Raw genomic sequence first — 25385 nt, 5'->3', positions numbered from 1 at the left:
GAATTTAGGAAACAATTCAGTCTGTAACGGTTTTTTTTTCGTTACAAACAACTAACACCAACTCTAATTCCCATATAATGTATTGCAAATGTTGGTCACAGAGTCTACCATTGGCATGGGATAAGGCTTAGTAAGAAACCAAGACCAACAAGAGATAATAGTGAACTATTATCTTCAGCTGCGATCGTGAGAGCCTAGACTGTTTACAGCTTTCCCGTATTTATATTATAATGATTGCATTAAAAATCCTTAAAAATTAAAGGCGCTAAATGAATCACTAAAGAGGAGGAAATTTAATTTACTACATTCTACCCTAACAGGGACGTCTTAATCAACTTCTGAAGGAAAATAATTCAAAGTAAATTGTCACAGTGTCCCACAAAAGCCCATGTTGGCTGGGGTGACACTCCCGAGAAGTGGAACACATAATCTCTGGTCAGGTCCCCGGGGTGCGCTCTAGAAAAACATATTGGGTCCCCTGTCCTAAAGTGTCTCTTTGCTTCGGCCGCCCCCAGATGGACAAGCCTCCTCCGCCGTCCGCGCCCCCATGGTGGACCAAAGTAGCAGTTTTCTCCTTCCGAAGATCACCGAGAAGTCAGTAACTGCTCTCAGGAAGGAGGATTCCTCCGCTAATGATGCAGGTGAAACAGTAAATATGCAAACGAGCGGCCGCTCCGCTCCGCGTGTAGTTTTTAAGTCACTACTTGGTTGTACAAATAGTCGCAGGGTCGTTTGCGAATCAACGACAGCCACACTTCTGGACTCGCCTGCCGCAGACTCTCAAACCCCGGCCGAAACGCTTGTCGCGGACCTGTTCCACCTGAAAGGGGCGCACCCGGACCTCGGCGTGGCCGTGAGGCGTGAACTCGGGGGGCCGAGTCGTGCCGGTATTTACAACGCCCCGAAGCGGGGCGTGCGGCGGCGCCGGGCCGCGTTCCCCCCTCAGAGGGCGGCTGGGAACCGTCCCGGCGGCCCCTCACGCCGACCCCGTCGCCTAACGGGGCGCGCTCCGCCCACGCCTCGGCACGCCCCCTCCCGGGGGGCGCGGGCGCGGCTGCACTTCCGGGCGCCCCACAATGCCGCGCGGCGGGTCGCAGAGGCCGCTTCCGGGCGGCGGGTGAGCGCGTCGCTGTGCGTGCGCTGCGGCGGCGGCTGCGTCTTCCCGCTCCCGCCGCGCGCGCGGCCCGACGCCCCGACGGTAGCCCCCCGCGCCGCAGCCGGCCCGCCGCCGCCTCCGCCATGCCCCCCAAGAAGCAGGCGCAGGCCGGGGGCAGCAAGAAGGCGGAGCAGAAGAAGAAGGAGAAGATCATCGAGGTGCGTACCCCCCTCCGCGCGGCGCCGCGGCTCGCCCGGCTGCGGAGCGCCGCTCCCGGGGCCACGTGTCGGCGCCCGCGGCGTGGGCCCGGCCGGGGTGGCCTCGGCGCCCCCGCGGGGCCGCCGCCGCCCGCCCGGGGCTCCCGGCCCGCCGCGCTCGGCCCGCGAGGGTCGGCCGTTCCCGGGGCTGCGCCCGAGCAGACAGGCTGAGCATCGCCCCGGAAGGCCGCTCGGGCCGACCTGCTGCCGCGGGTTTTGTTTTGTCCTTACCGGGCACTGAGACGCAGAGCTTTTGATTTCCAAGAGCCAGCAGGTTATTTCTCGGTTCCGTTGGTTTCGTTCATTTTGGGGGTCCATCCGGAAACTTTGGGGTCAGGAATGAGGCTTCCTGCGAAGCGTAGCCCAGCTGCCGTGTTCAGGGCGCGCGGTTCGTACGTACAGTCTGAATTCGTGTGTGGGCTCTCACAGCCTGTGTTGCATACGCTGCTCCCGGGTTGCCCACACAGACACACACGACGCTTGAGTGTCTCTTAGTGCGTTAAACCTGTAGGCCTCCAGTGAGCGAATCAAGAGGTTCTTCAGTGTTCCTCAGCGGGCTTACAGTGCTCCCACAAGTGAGTTTCCTCAACGTAGTTAAGCATGTTTCACATTCGATAACGATGTTTCCTCCCTGCTAATCCTCATTTAAAAATAAATGGTGCCTCATAGGTTTGGGTGTAGTTGGGAAAAGCTCTGACTGTTTCACATAACATCCGAATAAAAAGTAGCCATTACTGGTTCGTTCTTATTTGAATGCCAGAATGAATGTTTGGCGTTTTGAAATGAGATGCTTGATTATGATTTTTTTTTTTCAGCATTTGATTATTACAGCCTTGAAAGATAGCAGTGAGAATCCCCAGGGTTCCCTTGCACAACTCTAGTGAGAACTTTGCCAGATTGTATGTCAAATCGGATGATTTAAATTAACGTAATGTGAAGACAGGGAATAATCCTGGCTGTTGGAGCTTCGAAGCGGAATTGTCATAGCCAAACATTTGAAAGCAAAATAGTTGATGGGCAGTGGTGGTACTTTCCTTTAATCCCAGCAGACAGTTCTCTCTTGAGTTCCAGGTTAGCCAGGGCTACACAGAGAAACTCTTGTATCTGGGAAAGGAAAAAAAGAAAGCAAAGTAATTGTCACCTTTACATTTGAAAAAAAATCGGGAATTGGGAGACTTAAATATATCTCTCAGAATAATAATCTGGTGGCAATTCAGTGTTGCGCCTACAAAGGACATTCAGAGGCACCATATTACTTACAACCTACGGAGATTCGGATCAATGTAACATAGACCATGAGACAGTAAAACTTCCATTCAAAAATAAATGTCAGTCACATGACAGCTTAGAATATATTTCAGTCAATATAGAGCGTTAACCACTTTGAATTAAAAAGAATTTCTTTTTTTTTTTTTTTTTAATTTTTGTCGCCTTGACAGTGGTGGCACAGGTCACTTAGGAAGCAGAGACAGGCAGATCTCTGAATTCAAGGCCAGCCTGGTCTAGAGTAAGTTCCAGGATATGCAGGGCTGCACAGAGAAACCCTGTCTTGAAAAAGCACACAAAAATCAAAGTTATTTGTATTCTGTCAAGTGTAAAATCATGCCATATCTTGGCATCATTCGTCTTTTCTGAACTCCATTCAGCTTCTGGATTCACCATTGAAGCATACCCTACATTCCCTATAACTTTTGAAACCTTATATAGTCAGGTTCTCCCTAGTTTTATTTTCCTAATTTTCCATTCCCACATCCATGCCAGCTTTTCCGTAGGATTTGTCCCAAGCTCAGGGAAAAGCTTTATTGGTAGTTTTAAGATGTTTTGGTATTGTCTCAGAATGTGTCTCAGAAGGCTCTTAGTAACTGGCCTATAGCTCAGGTAGAGTGCTGGCCTACTACACATGAAGCCCTGGGTTACTCTACAGGACCTCAAAAACTGGGTGGGCATGGTAATAAGTTCTGTTATTCAAGCATTTTAGAGATAGAAGCAAGGGGTATACCATTCTTACCTATAACTTAACGAGGACTCTGAAAAGCATAGGTTTTGGTGGGGAGAGTAAGGGCTTATAGATCAAATATATTTTAGCTTAAATATATCATTTAATTGTTGACATGTATTGAGTTTCTCAGTATTTTGACTACAAAGGAAAAGCCATGTATAGGTGATATAGCTAGCTCCTTCATTTATCCCTGAGAGATGAGTGTTAGTTATGCAGTCGAGATAACAGGGACAAAGGTTACCGACCTGCAAGCAGGAAGCCAGGATTTAGATATAGAAGTCAGGCCCCTGAGTCTGTACTGTCAGCCACTTTCTGTGGTGTTTCACTGCTGTAAACCTTTTCAATCAGAAAGTTAAAGCTGGGCCCCCTTTTCCTATGGTACAGTTACCGAGCTCAGTTTCACTAGATTATATTCTTGAATAGAAGTTTGGGACATTAGACAGATGGGATAGACATTGGATGTAGGAGAAAACAAATAACAGGACAGGAGCCTACCACAGAGGGCCTCTGTGGTAGAGTAAGACAGCTCTACCACAATGAACAGGCAGGTGTACATTGGAGGAGTGGAGTGTGGTGCTCTCTTTGGTTTATTTCAAGACAGGGTTTCTCTGTATAGCCTTGGCTATCCTGAAAGACTCTACCTAGCAGTGTATCAAAGCAGATGCTGAGACTCATAACCAAACCTTCGGCAGAGTGCAGGGAATCATATAAAAGAAGGGGGAGTTAGTATGACATGGAGAGGCTAGGAGCTCCACAAGGACCTAATATATCTGGGCACAGGGGTCTTTTCTGAAACTGATTCTCTAACCAAGGACCATGCATGGAGAAAACCTAGAACCCCTGCACAGATACTGCCCATGGTAGCTCAGTATCCAAGTGGGTAACCCTAGTAAGGGGAACAGGGACTATTTCTGACATGAACTCAATGGCTGGCTCTTTGACCTTCCCCCACCCCACCCCGAGGGAAGAGCAACCTTGCTGGGCCACAGAGGAGGACATTGTGGCCAGTCCTGAAGATAACCTGATAAAACAGGGTCAGATGAAAGGGGAGGAGGTCCTCCCCTATCGGTGGACTTGGGAAGGGGCAGGGTGGAGATGAGGGAGGGAGGGTGGGGTTGGGAGGGAATGAAGGAGGGGGCTACAGCTGGGATACAAAGTGAATAAACTGTAATTAATATAAAACATTTAATTAAAAGAAGTTTGGGACATGACAGTGTTTTTACACTTAGAATGTGAGGGTGAGGCAACTGCTAGCATGTGTTAAACATGCTAAAGTGAGCTTAAACCAGGAAGCTTGCTGGGATTTTTGTCCTTTTCTTTTTTAGATGTATACCCTATTTTTTTATTCTTTATTAATTACAGTTTATTCACTTTGTATCTCCCCTGTGGTTTTTGTTCGTTTTTTCTTTTCGGATCTGGAATTACTATTGGAAGTACTTTGCTCTCAAGCTGCCAGGCCCCTGTGGGGCTTTTTTCCCCCTTGCTTTCTGTGTCAGTATCTGCTTTATTATCCAGTCTTGTTTATTCATGGTGTGCTGCTTCTCTGTATTTCCATATAGAGCAGAGCAGATGCTGATGCGCTTTGGTCCTCGTGCAGTCTGCTTTTCCCTCTTGATAGCTCGTTACTGTACAAAGAAGATCAGGCATTTCATGCTTGGTTGCAGCTCTCCCATCTGTCACATGAGCCTTGACCATTTTATCTTGGAGTTGGCTAAAATATTAAGCTTTGTACAAAACAAGATAGCAGTCATAAAAAGCTTGATAGACAATTTCAGCTTGTAAATGTGTTTCCTTTTTCCATAGGCATGAGCTGTGGATGTGCATGTAGAAGTTTGTAGTGCCGTGCTGGGTTACTAACATGTCAGGTAGCCTGTTGATGGTGTGCACACCTTTAATCTCAGTATTTGGAGGCAGAGGATCAGGCCAGCCGGCTCTACAGACTGAGTTTCAGGGCAGCAAGAGCTCCACAGACTAATCCTGTCTAGACAGAAAGCATGGGGTGGGCATTAGGTAAATTAAAGTTTTAAGTACATAATAATGAATAAGGCAATATTTACCAGGGAAAAGTGCCCTTTTAGAATCAAGACATCGTTGAGCTTTTTACTGTTAAAAACATTGAGAGGCTGTATTGAGATTAAGATGTTACAAAGATTATGGTTTCAGATAGTTCTTTCTATAGTGTTGTTATTTTAGACTAAATGCTCTTCAGAAGATCTCAAGTTTTATTCGAAATAATTTTTGCCTTCTGTTAAACCATAAGCAAGAAAATGAGAAATAATAATACTGAATCTGTTTTGAGATTTGGGGCTATCTGTAATGCTGAGCTACATGTTAAGGTTGGCAACTCACGGATGATTTGTTAACTCATCTAGAACAGCAGGCAGGACTGGGTGCTCTCATGAAGAAGTAAACTTGCTGGTGGAATCTGGACAACACCAGGAGATACTGTACAGGGATGTCAGACTAGCTAACAGTTATTACTACTCTTCAGTAAGACAGCTCTACCACAATGAACAGGCAGGTGTACATTGGAGGAGTGGAGTGTGGTGCTCTCTCTGGTTTATTTCAAGACAGGGTTTCTCTGTATAGCCTTGGCTATCCTTGACTTACTTTGTAGACCAGGCTGGCCTCGAACTCAGAACAATTCACCTGCTTCTGCCTCACTGTGCTAGAATTGAAGGGGTGCACCACCATGTCTGGCTGGTGTTCACGTCTTAAACCTAGGCACAGAAGCTATGGGAATAGTGGTTAGAATGTGAAGCTGAGGCCAGGTGTCGTAGAACATGCTTATAATCCAAACACTCAGGGAATTGGGACAAGACAATTAGGTTAAGGCCGTCCTTGGCTACATACCAAGACCACCACTCCCCAACACACACACAAGGTGTCCACAAAAGGATCTGTACAGTAAACTAAAAGATACCTGTCCACCTCCTGTTCTCTTTCCCTGCCCTGTAGTCGGGCTTATTAGTCCCCTAGCCAGATCCTTGCAGGGAAATGAAATTATATAAATGATAGTGATTTCAGATAGCATATCACCCATTCATGCTGGGTCAGATCTTACTCTGTTAGTTTCTTTGGGCTCCTGTAACAAATCACCTACAACGATTACTAGGCAGTTTGATTTTCCCACCATTCTGGAAGGGAGAAGTCTGAGATCCAGTTGCGTGTCAACATGGTCATTTCCCTTTCTGAAGACCACAGGGGGGAAATCCTCCTTGGCTTCTTCCTAGTTTCTGATATCATCCAGCAGTCTTGGCTGATTCTTAGCTTGTGTTTGTGTTAATCTTCTGTATCTTCATATTGCCTTGTGACCTCATTTGAACGTCATATCCACACAGATTTGTTTCCAGGTAACAAGTTTGTTTACAGTGTGGTAGATAAAGTTTTCAAGGCATTCCATTCAACTCATTACCGCTCCTAAAACTATGCACACACATTCTTAGGTAACTGAAATCTCTTCTAAAGGCTTGTGCTTAGCGTGCTTGTTAGTATGAGGTAGAGAGCTAAGGATCGCCATAGTGCCAGTCACAAAGTTAGAGCCTCTATAATGGAAGCTTCCCGTGAACTAAGACAATCCCAAATTTAATTAGAATATCGTTTTTTGGTTAAAATTTGTGTTGTCCTAACTAGTCCACAAGTCTGTGTGGCCGTTCCTGTACAGTATTGCCCAAAATAAGGTGAGCGGCACACACCTCGTCTTTGAGCAGACGCTTAGGAAAGTGCATCTGAGGTCAGCAGAGGGGAGAGTGCTGGGTATGTCCCTGTGCTGAGGGCTCTAAGACACCTTGTCATTGAAGACTGAGAATCTAGGATTTTGTGCTCAGCTCGGTAATACAGGGATCACGTCATACGAACATTGTCCCTGGTTCTACCACAAGCACTGCAAAAATTTTCTTCACACAGCATTTTCCTCAGCTTGTCTGACCATGGGACTACGTGTACCAGCACAGCAGCTCCACAGGGCCCAGGGAACTGATGATCCGAAACACAGTGTGGATGGAACAGCACCGTAAGAGTGAGCGCTGACAGTCACAGCCTTATTCACTACTTAGTACTAAATAGTCAGTAGTCCTAGGTGAGATTTTGAGTGACAAAAATGTTGGAATTCCTTGCGCTGGCTTGTTTTTTTTCCTCGTGTCACAGGCCAGAGCTATTTTGGAGGCAGGACCTCGGTTGAAAAAGTGCCCTCGCAAGCCTGGCCTTACTTTCTTGATTGGTGATTGATGTAGAAGGGCCAGGTCACTGCGGGAAGTGCCACCTCTAGGCTGTGATCTGAGTGCTCTAAGGGAGCAGGCTGAGCAGGCTGTGAGGAGCAGCCCAGTAGGCAGCACTCCACCATGGCCTCTGCGTCAGCTCCTGCTGCCTAGGATGAGATAAGTCATTTTCTTCTCGAGCTCCTTTTGATCGTAGCGTATTACAGAAATAGAAGCCCTACTAAGAGAGTCATATATTTCATTTGCCTACTAAGGTTATGTTTTATATATTTTTGTGGCAGGAAGAATATATTTTTCTGGGGGAGGGGCTGGGAGGAGTGGCCGGAGGGGAAACTGGGATGTGAAATTTTTAATAAAAATAATATATTTCTGGGGCTAGGGAGATGGCTTACCGTTTAAGAGCATTGGCTGCACTTCCAAATGACCTGTGTTTGATTCCCAGTACCCACATGGCAGCTCACAACCACCTGTGACTCCAGTTCCAGGGTCCAATACCCTTTCCTGGCCTTTATAGGCAGCATACACATGTGGCACACAGACTTGCATTTGGACAAAGCACACACACACATAAGTAAAAATATTTTTAAAAAAGAACTTTTTCCTATCAATAAAAAGTGGGTTTTACATGCCATTGGAAAGACGGTAATGGTAATTTACCGACATTTTTCTGTGTTCTTTCTCATTCAGGACAAAACTTTCGGTCTGAAGAATAAGAAAGGAGCAAAGCAACAGAAGTTTATTAAGGCTGTCACTCATCAAGTGAAATTTGGTCAGCAGAACCCACGCCAGGTAAATTATTTAAATTGCTGTGTGTTCTGATAGGTGTACAATATCATAGAGCATTTTTCAGAGATTACGTGGTATTGGAAGTACACTGTGAAGTGATCTGCCCTGAACTGCTTATATCTTAACCTCTGATACCTTATGCAGCAGTATATTTTGGACAGTTCCCCACCTATTTTGATGGGGCTCGTTTTTTGCAATAATTGCACATCTTGTATCTCCTTGTTCAGCAGTGATCCTTGTTTGCAGCTTTTGACACTGACTTCCACGAGAAGTATCCTTATACATGATGTCCGTAAACGTGCTTAAGCGTTTGTTCACCTGCGTAAATATGAATTGTCTACAGACTTTGTGTTTCGAGGTCAGATGAACTTACAGCTCTTTTTACATTTAATGTATTTTCCTTTGTGTATGTGGCTGCACAGGGCACCACAGTGTCTGTAGGTCAGAAGACAACTTTTGAAAGGTGCTTCTCTCTTTCTACTGTGTAGATTCCAGTAACTGAACTGAGTTCTTCAGGATTGATAGCAAATGCCTTTACTCACTGAGCCATCTCTCTGACCCCGAACTTCCAAATTTAATAAGTTTGTCTGAACACTTTTTACAGACTAATATTCCACATTTTTATTTCCTGTGTGTACCAGCTGCTGAGGTTTCTTAGTGTTTCCCTGAATGGCAAGGTTAAAGTAGCATTCCACTGTTTTCCTCACTGTGACATTAGTCTTCACGTGCACTTGTTATCTGAGTCCTATTCAGCTCTCAAAAGTACTGATTGCCTTTTTCTTAAAATTTGTTTAAAAGCACCTTTGTTAACATTGCAGATAATTTGTTTCATTTCTATTTTGCCGTACAGTAATTTTCAGAGGTTTTCCCTCCTTGTAGTTTGCAGTATTTATATTGTCAGAAAAATGAACATGTCTCACTTTTCACTGATTTTTCACACATAATCTTCTTAGTTTCTTGATTTTTTTTCTCCTGTTTGCTTCATTTTCAGTCTGTAGTTTGTTGTATATTTGATGTCTCTGTAAGGTTGTCTTTTAAGTCTAATAGCTTCTTGGTCTAGCATCATTTCCCCACTGAGCTGGAATAGAACTGATATGTCAGGATCTGTTTCTGGATTCCCTCCTGTCCTGCTTATTATATTGTCTGTGCTGTTATCCCATTGACTTTCTTAGTTAGTGACTGGAAGTGTATGCGGTTTAGCCACATGACTTTAATTCTTATTCTTTCTTACATAGTTGTTCCTTCGTAAGAATTCATAACTTGTTCAAAGACTTCATCTTCGTCCTTTGTCTTCAGATTCTTCACACCTTTCATCCCATAAGACTTACAGAGAGCATCTTTTATTATCTTTAATATTTTCTTTTTAAATGTCTCTTCCTTAATTCTTGGCAACACTCCTTGAACAGAGAAAAGAAAGCCTCAGGTATATTTTTGAGTACAGTTTTTTAGTCTAAGAATATCAGCCTAATGTTATGAGATTAGTAACCTTTATCTAAAACCCATTTCTCTTCTTAGTGCTATCTCCAAATGACTGTCTTTCCTTCTCGCATCACAGCTTCATTCTTAGAGCCGAAAACTAGTGTTCTCTCAAAGTGCTGACTTTACCTGGTGTAGTAAGACTGTCTTCAGACTAAAACAAAGTTCAAACATGTTTTGTTTTCTTTTTTAAAGAAAGGACACATTGTTGCTGGTGTAATTAGATCTAAAAAGATGGTCATGTTTGTACTGGGCAGCAGGTACAGTTTTTAAAACTATTATTCCCTAAGCAATACAGTCTGATGATTTAGATAGCCTGAATTACATTAGACATCATCAGTAATACTCAAGGGCCATGAGCTCCCGTGGGTTTGGGGGTGTGGAAGAGCCTGGAATTCCTGCCCACAGGTGTGCCTGTGTGCTAAGTGTTGGGGACAGACAGAACTGAGTTGAGTCTTTTCTTTCTCTGTTGTCACATAATTTTAAGCTCTTTGTGGGTAGTAGTCGTTTTGTCATGTGGGGGGTTGGTTGGTTTTTGAGACAGAGTTTCTCTATAACCCTGGCGGTCCTGGAACCTGGTTTGTAAACTGGGTTGGCCTGAAACTCGTAGAAATCCCCTGCCTGTCTCCTGAGTGCTGGGATTAAAGGCGCGCGCCACTTCTGCCCAGCTGTTTTATTGTGCAGTGGAAGCGCAGTTCTCTCATAGGATTCCTTTTGTGGTTGAAGAAGCTCCCTGTTCAATATTATTATTCCCTCTTCCTCTGACATCTTCCTAGTAGTTTGAGTTATAATTTCAGATTTAATAGACCTAGAAATGTTGTAAAATTCGTGATCTGTTTAAGTGTGTCACTGTGTGCAGTGTTGTATTTTTGATACTTTCTTGGGTAACTAGTCTAGCACTGACACGGTTCCTAATCAGCACGGGTCACTTTGAACCTGAGCAGCAGTGCTGTCCAATAGCCCCAGGTCTGAGGTTCTTCCTGGGTTGTGTGCTACCAACCCAAGATGACCCTCCTCTTGGTTATTCCCTAGACGTCTCTCTCAGGCTGTGGCCATCCAGATTTGTGCACCAGAGCTCCCCAAAACAGCTCTATCAGGGTGTGTGAAGGGCCCTTCTTCATTCCCATCTCCATGAAGAGTAAGTTGTGCTGCCAGTGTCCCTGAGAGAAATGTGCTAGGGATTTAGGACAGAGCCTCTGCGGAGGCTGGGGATAGATCAGAAGAGGAGGAGAAGCGGACTGAGTGCTCTGTAAGTGTATTGCTGCTAAGCTCCGATGGACAGCTCTATAACGAGCAGCCTGAGCACATTGAATGTGAACCTAATAGGCCAGGTATTTGTCAACTAGAAAGTCACGCTGATTTAACCTCTGCGTGGTCTGTTTTCCTGCCTCAGCCTCCGACATACAAAATGGCCTATGCACTGTGTCCCAGTTGTTTCTCTCTCTCTCTCTCTCTCTCTCTCTCTCTGTGTGTGTGTGTGTGTGTGTGTGTGTGTGTGTGTGTGTGTTTTAAAGTGATCATTTCATTTTATGGTCCTTCATGTGTTGCCTGCATGTGTATCTGTGTGAAGGTTAGAAGTTACAGACAGTTGTAAGCTGTTGTGTGGGTGCTGGGATTTGAACCCTGGCCTCCTAGAGGAGCAGTCAGTGCTCTGAACTGCTGAGCCATCTCTCCAGGCCCTTCTCAATTGATTTCTAACTAAATATTTCAGATGCTTTATGGGCCTCCGGTATATTCTTGTAGATGGTACATATGACATGAGCCTAATCAACCAGGACTACTACTATTTAAAAGAAGGGGAATCATTTTTTGTTGTTTAAACACTTGGGCTGTGTAGTTGAAGTCAGAACTTGGGATGACCTAATTGTAGCATTTGTTAACTCTTCGCCTAGGTTTGTTTTGTTTTCATTGTTTTTGAGCACATTTTCTTACTGATTTATTTTTCCTCTGGCTGTTTTCTTGGGTCTCTTTGGCAGATTAGGTTCTGTTTTATCTCAGACTAGGTACTGTCTAGGTGCTGCGGAGTCGGTGTCATGGCCAGTGCAGCTGCCTTTGAGTAGCTCCTCCCTAGTGCTCTGTACGCATTTCGTGCTGGTATGTCCAAAGCTGAGCTCATCCCACCTCCTGCCCTGAAACCTGTTCCTCCTGTATTCCCTGTCGTGAGCAGTGCTTATTGTGCGTTTGCTAATCCGAGGCATCTCTTCCTCTGCTATGGCCAGAGTGCTTTGATTTTGTTTCTTAAATGCTTTTCTTGTACTAATCCCTGTTTGAAACAGCAGTGCTTTCCTACCTGCAGCTACAAGAGACTCTGCTTCCTTCTTGGACTGCTCGTCTGTCCTCCTCAAAGGTGCCAAACGCAGCCTGATCTGGCTACTTACCTATCCACCGAGTTAAAGTCTGTCACCCGCTGATCGAGCCTGAACTGGTCATTGGTATTCTCTGGTCCTTCTTCTTTACAGTGGCCGGTTCTTTGTACGCGCCTTTTATCAGAACACCTAGAAAGTTAGCAGTTCAATCTGATTTTCTAAGCAGAGAGAATTCTTTGTTCTCAGAGTACTGTATATAGCGTATAATAACTCTGTGTCTGTCTTCACACATTATTCTGAGCCTCCTTAACTAAGTGTCATGTATTTTGTCTTCTAACACAGGGGCTGAGATATAAATGTTTAGGTGAAGACAAATACACTAATTGTATTAGGTGTGTAAAACACTTTAACCTAGAACTGTATTGTGTATTGAATGTACTGTGTCTTCTGTGAGCTCCTACACTGACAAAATTAGTGTTTTTCAACAAGGGCACTATAGTTTGTGGTGGTTACTAACCACTACCGTGTCACTGTATGTGTCAGGATATTTTCATCTTAAGTGCAAATGCACTCAGACATTCTGGAGCATAGGTTGTTCTCATTGTAAAACATAACTTCAATTGAGAATTATTTGCTAAACCCCAGGGTTAACTGTTTAATAAATGCTTGTTGACGTAAACTTTATAAACCGTGAGTTTTGCAAGTGCTTTAATTATGTATGGTACCTAATTATATAAAAGAAAAAAAGAATTTGTTACAAAGGTTAACAATTGTAATAGTTTAACCACAAGAACTAATGTGTAAGCCACTTAAATATAAAGGCGACATATATACACATATGGAAATATCTTTGTTATGCTAGGAATTTCTGTAGTGAAAACAGTTTTGTAAGCAATCAGATTTCCGTTTTTAACTTAAATGTAGGTAGCACAGAGTGAAGCGGAGAAGAAATTGAAGAAAGATGACAAGAAGAAAGAACTGCAAGAACTAAATGAGCTGTTCAAGCCTGTAGTTGCTGCACAAAAAATAAGTAAAGGTAAAATGTAAATGTCAGAAGTGCTCTCTTTATCGTGTGTAATTCGTGTTTCAAATTTGATTTGTGTGGAGCTGGAGTGATAGCTGCATGTCCTCTTAAAGAAGACCTAGACCCAGTTCTCAGAACCCACAGCCTGTGACTCACAGTCACTCATAACTCCAGGTTCAGGGGATCCAGTGCCCTGGCCACCTCAAGCACCAACTGCATACATGGTACATATATGTGTGTGCAGCCAGGCACACACACACACACACACACATATATATATATATATAATATATATATTATATATATATATACATACATTTATTTTGTCTTTATCTAGATACTATGGATAATTGGGATGAGAAAAGCTGGAAGAAGTATATATGTGTGTGTGTGTGTATATATATATATATATATATACTTTTTTTTTAAGTTTTTTACTTGATTTTTGCCTGGTGTGATATGTGCTCTTAGTCTAAACAATCAGGAGGTAGAGGCAGGCAGACTTATGAATTCAAGGCCAGCCAAAGGTAAACAATAAAATAAAAACAACTTGGTTATTTTTTGGAATTTTGTTCTTTGTGTTTTGATGAGGTAGGAGGCAGGTGTTTAGGAGGCAAGGCAAAGCAGTGGTTTTAGAAATTATAAGTCACAAACATACTTAGGGCAGTATTCTTCCCACCTCCTGTCTCACTGACTCCGCAAGGAGCCGTAGAGTAACCTGGGTGTTTGCTTTGCACTTCGGCCATTTATTAGGATAAGAATAGAAGAAAAACAGAATGTGAAATGCTATGTAAGGAACTTTAAAGAAACACCCAGCCAAACACCTGTAAGATATGTTTTCTAGCACATTAGTAATTGGAAAGTAATAAGTTAAAAGTAATTATATCCTAGACACTGAGAAGAGCAACCAATACACTGCAGCAGGAAGTGGGCCGGCCTGTAATACAGACAGTACTTGCCTTTTGATACAGGTGCAGATCCCAAATCTGTGGTGTGTGCGTTCTTCAAACAAGGACAGTGTACTAAAGGAGATAAATGTAAGTTCTCTCATGACCTCACTCTGGAGAGAAAATGTGAAAAACGAAGCGTTTACATTGATGCAAGAGATGAAGAACTTGAAAAAGGTATTTTGTTAACTTTCCCCTGAAATGGAAAAGTAAATCCCCGTTGTGGTTTCTTTCTGAGATGTGTAGTAACGTGTTGGTGCATATTACTACTATTATTTGCAAAGAACAGCTGGGGCTTTGCACAGAGGTTGCTCAGAATACAGTGTAATACAGAATACAGTGTAATACAGAATAAGTGTTGCTCAGAATACAGTGCTCTAATTTCGGGGTCTCCTTCCCTCCGGTGTACCATCTTCTGTCTGAACTGCCTGGGGAACTGGGTGGATAATTCAGCAGGCAATGTATGCCTTGTATGCCTGTCTGCGCTGCTTCCAAGACAACCTAACATCATGAATATTACAGGGGAGTGGTCTTGTCTGTTCAGAGGCCTTATGTTGTGGCAGAAGATTTAAAACATTTATTGTGTCTTTATCTAGATACTATGGATAATTGGGATGAGAAAAAGCTGGAAGAAGTAGTAAACAAGAAGCATGGTGAGGCGGAAAAGAAAAAACCCAAAACTCAAATAGTATGTCCTTTTCTTGAGTTGCTGTGGCATTTATTATTAGGGAGAGTTATGTGGCAAAATATTAATGTTTTCTACTGGATTGTTGAGTTATTAGAAAATTTCATTTCACCAATGTAAGCTAATACATCAAACTTGTTATATTTTTTCTTTTTTGAGTTACAAAGTAGTTTGTTTTTTAATTAGATTTTTTTAAACAAAGTTGGTCTAAAAACTGAGTGACTAAAGTCTTCTAGTGCAATTTTATGGAGTGATTCTACTTCCTCAATTATGGGTGAGCACAGCTAGACATGGTAGCATATACCTGTAATCCCAACAGGCCAATTGCAAGTTCGATGCAGGCCCGGGGTACGTATATAGACTGTCTCAAGAAAGCAGGATGAATACAAGATACACTTAGATAATACTCTTCTTTCTTGTGAATACTGATGGAGGTGGGCCTACCAAGCCGACCCACTGGATGAGTTGTTTACTTTTAATACTATGGGAGTGTTTTTAATTACTAGGTCAAAATGTTTTTACATATAAATCTTTAAATGTGGTTTTTGGTGGGTAATATCTCTAATGTTCTAGGGAACCTGCCTTTAAAAATTCAGACTATTCCTGAGTACATATCTGGTGAGGTCCTGCTCTGCTAGAGGACTTAGATAAATTTGGCTCATGAACACTCCTGAGGGGAGGAGGAGGAACTGTGAGTTTCCACCTGTGAAGTTGCCTGACCAGCACAGTTGCCCTTTAGTCCCATCTGTGTTCGAAGGATCGTTATTCTGGGTGTTGTATTCCTTTGAACCTTGTACCCTTATGACTCATGTACAGAGTCGCCTGTCTGGTCAAGTAATCCCAATGGGATTTAGGTTATGATTGCATAGGATTTCTCTTTTGGTTTTTTGGTTTGTTTGTTTGTTTTCTTTATTTTTTTCCTTGAAGTGCTCGAGGTTAGACCTTGGGCTGTATTTATTTTTAAAACTCAGACTTGGGGATTATATTTACAAAGGCTAACTGAAATTAACTGTGAATTATTATATCCAGAGTAGAAGCCTTGGGGATTTTGCTACTTTATACATGGTCTGATTTTCTTTACTTACGTGTAGTATGTGTTTGTGTGGTATGTGCACTAGTACGTGTGCCTGTAGAGGACAGAGACCAGATCAGATCCCTGGAGCCAGAGTTCCAGGCCCTTGGAAGCCTGCTGACATTAATCACTGAGCTGAGTCTCTAGCCCCTGGCTTGTTTGGGGTTAGGGGTCTCACACTGTAGCCCAGGGCTGGCTTGGTATTAGTATTTTCAACACTTCTGTGTCATTTGTAGGTATGTGGTTAGCCTCAGGGTGTGAGTTTGTTATCTTTCCTCTTGCTTAAATGAGATGGGTTTACAGTGCACTACCACTCCTGAATAATGCTGTCTCTCTAGGTGTGCAGACATTTCCTTGAAGCTATTGAGAATAACAAGTATGGCTGGTTTTGGGTGTGTCCTGGAGGTGGGGACAACTGCATGTATCGCCATGCACTTCCTCCTGGATTTGTGCTAAAAAAAGACAAAAAGAAAGAAGAGAAAGAAGATGAGATTTCATTAGAAGATCTAATTGAGCGAGAGGTAACAAGCTTCTTTTAAAAGCTATTTTTTCTAAGTTAGTATTGATCATCTTACCCCAGGTCCTCTTTCTTTGTTTATCTTCTTTAGGTGTATAGATTTCATTATGTTTATCTTATCTTATAGGTCTCTATAAATGAGTATATGGCATGTGTGTCTTTCTGCTTCCAGGATACCTCGCTCAGGATGGTCTTTTCTAGGTCCCACCATTTGCCTGCAGATTTCATGATTTCCTTGTTTTTAATTGCTGAGTAGTAGTCCATTGTGTAAAAGTACCACAATTTCTGTATCCATTCCTCAACTGAGGGACATCTGGGTTGTTTCCAGGTTCTGACTATTACGAATAAAGCTGCTACAAACATGGTTGAGCAAAGGTCCTTGTTGTGTACCTGAGCATCTTTTGGATATAAGCCTAGGAGTGGTAAAGACAAATGGGATGGACATTGGATGTAGGAGAAAACAAGTAACAGGACAGGAGCCTACCACAGAGGGCCTCTGAAAGACTCTACCTAGCAGTGTATCAAAGCAGATACTAAGACTCATAACCAAACCTTCAGCAGAATGCTGGGAATCATATTAAAGGGGGAGTTAATATGACCTAGAGAGAACAGGAGCTCCACAAGGACCAAATATATCTGGGCACAGGGGTCTTTTCTGAAACTGTTTCTCCAACCAAGGACCATGTACGGATAGAACCTAGAACCTCTGCTCGGATGTAGCCCGTGGTAGCTCAGTAGCCAAGTGGGTTCTTTAGTAAGGGGAACAGGGACTATTTCTGACACGAACTTAATGGCGGGTTCTTTGACCTCCCCTCTCTCCCCAGGAAGGAGCAGTCCTGCTAGTCCACAGAGGAGGACTTTGCAGCCAGTCCTGAAGATACTTGATAGGCTAGGGTCAGATGAAAGGGGAGGAGGTCCTCCCCTATCAGTGGACTTGGAAGGGGGCAGGGAGGAAATGAGGGAGGGAGGGTGGGGTTGGGAAGAAATGAGGGAGCGGGATACAGCTGGGATACAAAGTTAATAAACTGTAACTAATATGAAAAAAATTTTTTTTAATTTTTTAAAAATATTTTTTATTATTTTGTCAGTTCTAATATTTACCACTTGGGGGCAATAGCAGATTATGAAATATGTCCTTTTTTTAAAGTTACCATATTCTAATTACTCCTGAGTAGATTGAATGTGAATTTTACCAGATGCATTAGCCAAACATGCTTTAAATGTAGGCGTGTATAGGGTTTGTTTTAAGTACCCAATGCTGCTGTTTCATGTTATGGGTTTATTTTAAATGCTTATTTAGCCTTATGTTGATGAGATTGTTGGGTTCTTTCCTAAGAGTCCTTTTCTCTGTATAGCATACTGTATGTGTGGAAGGAAACCCCTCCTGTCTCGTTTGGTCAAGTTTTAGCTATCCAGTTAGGGGAGTATCTGACTAAAGAGCTGCTTCAGCTGCTTTAGCCCAGCAAAGCAGTTGGTGTGTCCTGTGAGTTGGAGGCTTTGAATATGCGATGAAGTTGAGGCTCTTTGGGAATACTAGATTTAGCATTCTTCATTTCAGTGCGCACATGAGTGACCAATGTTAAGATTATATATGATCTCTAAATGGCTGTGTTTGTGCGGGATAAAATAATAGAGGATGGGCGTTAACACCAAATTTGGGAGATTGTTTTCACCTAGTTCCACTTTCTAGCTATTTGCACTTGATAAGTGTCCTCTCACCCTCTGCTTATTTGTTGAGATGAGCGTGGCAGTATGTACGTGTAAAGTTTTCAACACCAGATGTCTGGCAGATACTTACTTTTCTACACATTTATTATTGATTACCCCCAAGCAGTGTGGGTGATATTTTTGTTTCTCGGTTTAATTTCTCATCTGAAAGAACACAGCTCAAGCTTGGATTTATTGTGAGGGTTTTTTAAAATATACTAGTTTTGCCAAAAAACTTTTCTGCTTAAGAGATTTACCTCAAAGTGTTAGGTTTTATGTGGGGGGCCAGGAGGCCGACTTGTTTCACTCATTGCCATGCAGAGTGAAAGTACCATAATTTAGTCTATTTACTGTGTTAGGGTGGGCATAAGGAAAGAATTAGCTACATTAAAGAGAAATGCTGTGAAACAGTAAGTGACTTTAAATCTCTTGCCTTTGCAGCGCTCTGCCTTAGGTCCAAATGTTACCAAAATCACTCTAGAATCTTTTCTCGCATGGAAGAAAAGGAAAAGACAAGAAAAGATTGATAAACTTGAACAAGACATGGAGAGGCGGAAAGCTGACTTCAAAGCAGGGAAAGCACTGGTGGTATGTCCCAAACTCATACCAGTGGTCCTTCATTCTTTTCTCTTACAGTTTTTAAGATTCAGGATTCTTTGTTTCTTTAAGCTCTGTATGCAGTATGTCTAAAATGAATGGTAGCTTTTCCTGAGATGCTGTATCTGTATGCCTGAATAGATCAGTGGTCGTGAGGTGTTTGAATTTCGTCCTGAGCTGGTCAATGATGATGATGAGGAAGCAGACGATACCCGCTACATTCAGGGAACAGGTGGTGATGAGGTAAGAGGAAGCCGTGACCTCACATGTTTATTTTAATGGCTGGGAGGGAGCAAAGAAAGCAGAAACATGGTGAAAACAGCACACCAGCGCTGGGTCAGAATCTGGGGTTCAAGTCCTATTTCCATCAATAAGAAGTTCTTCTCTAGACTTCCGTTCTCACCGGCAGTGCATACATCATGAGTAATTCCTAACCCAGGCTGCTGCTGCGATGAATGGGTTAATTGGGTTATCTCCAGGCCCTTTCTTTATAGAGCTTAGGGCGGTGCTTAGTGCAGCTGTTTTTAAAGTGTTCTTAATCTCTTTAAAGGAACTTGTTTATTTGAAATTGTTCTGCCAAAACAGTCAAGAGATAAGGAAACTTTGGTTACAGTATTACTGCATTTTTATTCTAAAAGTTTAAGTAGAGAACAATGACTTCTCAGTCAGTAGTTGATCATTTGTTTTTACTTGGTATTAGTAATAATTTTGTCTTCTGGAGATAATGTGTTAAGGTTAAAAGTGAATTGAGGAAACTATTTGTAGTAACTTTGCTTCCTCTGTGTTATTAAAGGTTGATGATTCTGTGGGTGTGAATGACATAGATGTGAGCCTGTACATCCCAAAAGCTGTAGAGGAGACAGGTATCACTGTGGCCAGCCTTGAGAGATTCAGCACATACGCTTCAGATAAAGATGGTGAGTATGCTGCCCTTCTCAGCACTCTGAAGGGCTGGGAAACTATGTAGAGGAGCTATCAGGTGTGTGCAAGGTCCAGACTGGAAATAAGGACATTTGGCAAAATACAGAAGGTAGTAGAAGCTGTAGAAAAGATGGCTTAGTGAATATTAAAACTGGTGACTAAAATTCTTAAAAGGAGAACAAAAACAAGTTTAGCGATGTAACTTTTGAGTGTTAATCTAGAAATCTGTATAACTGTTTGTAGACAAAAGGCTGAAAGTCACCTGAACTGCTGTCAGAAAGGATGAGCTCAGCCAGGATCCATAAAAACAGTCCAGAGCACACTGCACACACCAGTACTACAGGATAGACAAATGGTAGTACTTAGAGAACACTGAGCTTCCTTGAAAAAACTCAGAGGCATGAGTGTCAGAAGAAAAAAAAAGTAAAATTACAAGTAATTTATTAGTTGCAGTTAGGCAAAGAGTTACTGGAGTAAGTGCCTGTCTGTAGGGAAAATGAGGCACAAATGAGTACATAGGAGAAGGGCTGCCTGTGCGTGGTCACAGGGAGGGCCTGTTTAGGATGTGGGAAATAAGAATGTGTGTGTCGAACAAAGAAAAAGCTTTTAATGGAGAATTAAAAAATGACAGGGGAGAAAAGAAACAAGTCCTGGAAGTTTAAGTAGTGATTTAGTTTGGGAACGGATGGAAAGCTTTCCAGGGACTATATGGACATAAAGATTTGGAGTTTGTAGCTAATTGTATCTTTAGTAAGGGGTTTGAATACTAAGTTGTTTTGTTTTGTTTAAGATTTATTTCTTCTGAGCTGGAGAGATGGCTCAGAGGTTAAGAGCACTGGCTGCTCTTCCAAAGGTCCTGAGTTCAATTCCCGGCGACCACAAGGTGCCTCATAACCATCTATAACGTGAACTGATTCTGTCTTCTGGCAGATTTAAATGCAGTTAGAACACTCATACATAAAATAAATCTTCTTAAAAAAATATTTATTTATTTTACGTATATGAGTGTTCTATCTGCGTGTATACCTACATGCCAGAAGAGAACATCAGATCCCAGTATAGACAGTTGTTGGCCACCCTGTGGTTGCTGGGAATTGAACTCAGGACCTCTTGAAACAGTGGACAGTGCTCTTAACCGCTGAGCCATCCTGCAGGCCACTTGAATACTAAGTTAAGGATATGTGCTATGAAAAGAAGCACAGAGGGGTGCTAATTAAGGCAAAGGCCGGAATAGGAAGGACTTAGAAACCTTATTTTAATCATGAAGGTATGCAGTTGGTGGCTAAAGCAGCCTCTGAGATGAACAGTGGTATGAAGACTGATTCATGCTTTCTTTGAGTGGGGATTTGGTTACAGTAGGCATGGGTGTTCTGATCCCCACAGCCTTGGAATCAGAAGTGTGGTCTACCTAGATCTTGCCATCAAAACAGGATTTCATAGTGGACAAGGATAATTGGTACAGACCAGCTCAGAAAGGAAGGCCTGCCTGTGCTGCAGGAATTTCATGGGGGGAATTCTGAGAAAGGAAGAAAGTTCGTTCACTACCGTAGTGATGTCATGTGTTTCTAGGCCTTACTGATAACCAGGTTTGGGGTTTTTGTTTGTTTTTGTGTTTAGAGAACAAGTTAAGTGAAGCTTCTGGGGGTCAGGCTGAAAATGGTGAAAGAAGTGATTTGGACGAGGACAGTGGAGGGGGAGGACAAGAAAATGGATCCATTGATGCTGTTCCTGTTGATGAAAACCTGTTCACGGGGGAAGACCTGGAGGAACTGGAGGAAGAACTAAACACACTTGATTTAGAAGAATGACACCACACGAGTCACGGAGGAAACTTAGATCAGCTCGGTGTGGGCAACATGAATTGAAATTGACCTCATTATTGGTTTGCCGCCTAGAATCAACAGGGTGTTCGTTTCCCTCATGGTGATTCTGGAGGGATAGTGTACTCCACAAAAGGAGAACTATCCCTGTGTCTTCTCTTCTGACTTTGACTACATCTCATAGTAAGTGCAGAGTAGCTGATAATAAGAAATGGCACTACAGAAGGTGATTGTTGCTGTAACTGTCCACTCACGTAGGAAGTGTAACTGCTTTTCCAGCTTTTGATTTCCATTGGGCATGTGTAATTTCCAGGAACAACAAAGTCACACTTAAAATACTTTCCGTCTGCTGCCGTTTTTAATGAGTGGTTTCCTTTCCTTTGTATTTATGTTTGAAAGACTTCCTGAAAGGTGAGCCCTGTACTTGATAAAGGAAGATGCAGATTCAGTGTTGTACATCTTGGACAATGAGATGGACACTGAGAGCGGGACTTGGTCAACCTGACAGGGTCAGCCTTGTCGCCCTGTGTTAAAGCTGTTTAAAGTTCTCCCCTTTTTTGCCAATAAAGTTGTAAATAAAAACCATCATACATCCAATTCCAGCTGTGTGCCTTTTTTTAAAGTTTTCTACAAAAAGTTTCTTAACATTTCTGGCTTGGTGTTTTAACTAAATATTATATTGGTTGTAGGTGTCACAGAATGCAAAAATGTAACAGATTTTTTTCAGGATATGTTATATATAACCATGGAGTACTGACAGAATTAACAACTATTCTTTTTCATTTTCAAAAAGACTTAAGTACTGTTACTTTAATTCTGAATTGTTAGATCATCAACCTAATTAAATGCCTCCTGTGATTAAACCAAATAACTTCATTGGAATCAGCATTATGTGAAGTTTGATGACTATTTGCAAGAACGTAAACAAATTTACCAGAAAACTTGAGGTTAAGGGTCTTGACCATTTATCTATCCCTTAAAAATTTAAAGTAAAAGCACATTTTGAATGGACATTAGGTTGTCACTTGAACGCTAATCAACATCGCGTTGTTTTCAAATAGCTCAGAAAAGCTGGGCCATAGCAGTGCATGCCGTTAGTTTCAGCACTTGAGAGGCAGGAGCAGATGAATCTGGAGTTCAAAGACAGCCAGTGCTACACGGAAGTAAGAAAATAACTAATATTAAAGTATCCGAGACCCCGAGCTTGTGTTGCTCATGAGTATAGGACGTAGCTCACCGCAAGGCTGTTTTCTTGACGAGTGCAGAAAGCCCCAGTTGTAAAATTTGTTTTTTAAAAACCTGTTTTCATAGCACATATCCTTAACTTAGTATGCAAGTGGCCTGGAGAGATGGCTCAGGGGTTAAGAGCACTGGCTACACTTCCAGAGATCCTGAGTTCAATTCCCAGCAACCACATGGTGGCTTACAACCATTTACAATGAGATCTGATGCCATCTTCTGGTGTGCAGGCACACATGCAGGCAGAACATTGCATACATAATAAATAAATAAATAAATGCCTGCTTTCTATGAATGTTTTCAAAATCTATAGCCTAAGAAAAAGAAAGATTGTATGTCTTATTAGTTGATAACCTCAGTCTGTAAATCGTTTGTTTTCTAGCTGTTATTTATTATAATTAACATTTTCAAATATAGATGAAATCTATTTCAAATATCATGAACTAAGTTTATTTCCCATCCACTTTCTGTATAAAAACACTAAATTTTATACTTTATATCTACAAAGTACTTTTTCCATTCTTTTTGTGGAAGAGTTTGATTGCGTGTTTATTAACAAAATGTTTTCAAAACAGTCTAAAGAGCTTACATCTTTTTTGTATTGTTCACAATACCGTCACTCTACATTTGTGTGGTTAATCAAATTGAGTGTGCTTTTCAGACTGTATCTAAACTTCATTTTAAATAGTGTTTATTACAAATTCCCATTGTGAATACATCTTTCTATTCTAACTTCAGGAAACCTGGAGTTTAGAAAATGAGAAACAATGAATAGAAGCTTTCTACAACAGAGGAAATGTAACTTGCACTTATTTTCTTGTGCTCTGTTAACTGAGCTCTTTTCTCCTTAGGTTGGATTTCATGAGACCATACTATTGAGTATCCTATGTTCAGTGAGCCCACAGTGTGACCCCATGTTTAACCAAGTAATTTAGAATAATTAGGCTGAATTTTACCTTATCATTACATGATGGTTTGATATAATCTAAGTCCCACACATGAACTAATGAAAATTATACAGTGTACAATGTATCTTTATTTTTGACCATTGGATGGCTTTGCAATATGATAGTAACAAAATTGCAGGTTTGGAGGTTTAGGTAGAGAAGCCTCACGCCTGTGAACACAACATGGACACAAGGCACTTGGCACAGACGTGGTGGGTAGGGTATTGTGAGTGTCGTCTTGTTCGTCTCCAGGATGAGAGCTTTGTGTAAAGAATGTCCATCACAGACGGCAGATCTTCATTTTAGGACTCTTCTGCTAGAAACTGTAGGTAAATGTTTTCAGGTACTTGGCTCACTGTTACTATACCACCAGCTCAAAATGCACGTTTCAATGAGTGGATTTCAGGAAACAATTTAAAATGAACTACCAATGAACTACTGATTGGGATTTTTCAACCCTTAAGCATATACTCCTAATAACTATTGCTGAATAAAAAAATAATTTTCAATTAGTAGAGATTAAAGGAAGCTTAATTTGAATTAAAGTAGAATTTCATGATGTACCTTGAATTTTTTAACTCTTCAGAAACAAACCTGAATAAAACATTAGTACAGAGTGCTTTTAACATTCCTTTTTTCATGTTGTACATTTTCTCTTGTATTACTGTTTTGTTGTTAATGTAGAAAGAAAATGTTCCTGTTTGTTTGTTTGACAGAGTTTCTCTGGGTAGCCCTGGCTGTCCTGGACACTGTAGATTTGTAGTTTGCCTGGGTGGGAGGAGCGTAATGAGGATGTCCTTTGTGAAAATAAGGTAGTAGATATTTATCATGCACAGTGTCTGCACTGGTCCCAGTGATGGCAATCTCTAACAGCTGACCTCGTTTTCAAACAGATGTATCTAAGATGAATAGGTGGGGCTCAAGTGCCTGAGTGCCTCAGTCTACCTAGGAAACTTTGTACTGCCTCGTGGGGCAGTGCTCTCCTGGCGTGCACTCCACTGGAGGTGGAGGCAGTAAGTTACCCTGCAGTCTCCTTCCAAACGGACACCTGTGTTTCCTTCAGTCTGTGGTTCCTAAATTGTACTTCTAGGTCTTGGGAAGCTGTGTTTCCTGACCACAGTCATCACTGGTTTCTAGTGTTGTGTATGTCCAGAGCAACCTTACAGCGTGTATGGACGTGTGTCAGGAGAGTGTATGGTTGAGCCTAAGCGACGGAGGCGTCACAAGCTGCAAGCGTGCTGGGATAATTGCACTAGTGTTGGATAGTGCTTTTGGGAGTCCCCATCCTTGCGTCTTCCTTCACACTGTAATAATCAGAGAAAGGAGAGGCCTCAGGCGGTAAATCTGGTTAGTAATTTTGTGATTTAACATTTGAGCAGATAAACAGGTGTGTGTGTGGAGCTAGGTGTGTAAATTACACACCTTCGCTCTGTTGGTCTGATTAGCCAAGAATGGTAAGGTATTCCTAGATCTTAACACTAGAGGGAAAGGCTGGTTTGGGTTTTGTTTATTTTGTTTTATTATCTTGCTTTGTTTTTCGAGACAGAGCTTCTCTAGCTTTGGCTGTCCTGGACTCGCTGTGTAGACGCTGACTTATTTTAATTGAAAAATGTTGTAATAGTTATGTATGCCCATGGTTCCTCAGCTTTCATACTGGAGAGCCACCTCTAACCCCATGCTGAGAAAGAAATGAATCATTCAATGACTTCTGGAGCTGTGGGTGGGGCCTCCCGAGCAGTTTTCTATCTGAAAGGACAAAGTATCAGCTGTCT

The 25385-nt window shown here is 42.2% G+C and overlaps 1 protein-coding gene and 1 long non-coding RNA gene across 3 annotated transcripts in view; one reads left to right on the top strand and one right to left on the bottom strand.

Annotated features, from left to right (window-relative positions):
* LOC132655926 (uncharacterized) overlaps window positions 1-1961 on the bottom strand; it is a 254862-nt gene extending 252901 nt beyond the window's left edge. The window contains exon 1 of one of the 2 annotated variants that reach the window (XR_009593887.1): window positions 1585-1961. This is a non-coding gene — a long non-coding RNA (uncharacterized LOC132655926). The remainder of the gene's footprint in view (window positions 1-1584) is intronic. The other variant, XR_009593886.1, reaches the window with a different exon arrangement.
* On the top strand, window positions 1081-22024 carry Zc3h15 (zinc finger CCCH-type containing 15). The gene is made up of 10 exons (XM_021654453.2): window positions 1081-1314; window positions 8257-8358; window positions 13062-13173; window positions 14133-14285; window positions 14705-14796; window positions 16204-16386; window positions 18531-18677; window positions 18828-18929; window positions 19480-19603; window positions 21225-22024. Exons 1-10 carry the CDS (start codon window positions 1240-1242, stop codon window positions 21413-21415), a joined length of 1281 nt encoding a protein of 426 aa, XP_021510128.1. The 5' UTR covers window positions 1081-1239; the 3' UTR covers window positions 21416-22024.
* The last annotated feature ends 3361 nt before the right edge of the window (window positions 22025-25385 follow it).

The sequence above is a fragment of the Meriones unguiculatus genome, chromosome 8, assembly GCF_030254825.1.
Source record: "Meriones unguiculatus strain TT.TT164.6M chromosome 8, Bangor_MerUng_6.1, whole genome shotgun sequence".
Classification (NCBI taxonomy): domain Eukaryota; kingdom Metazoa; phylum Chordata; class Mammalia; order Rodentia; family Muridae; genus Meriones; species Meriones unguiculatus.
This window is presented reverse-complemented; position numbering and strand designations above follow the sequence as displayed.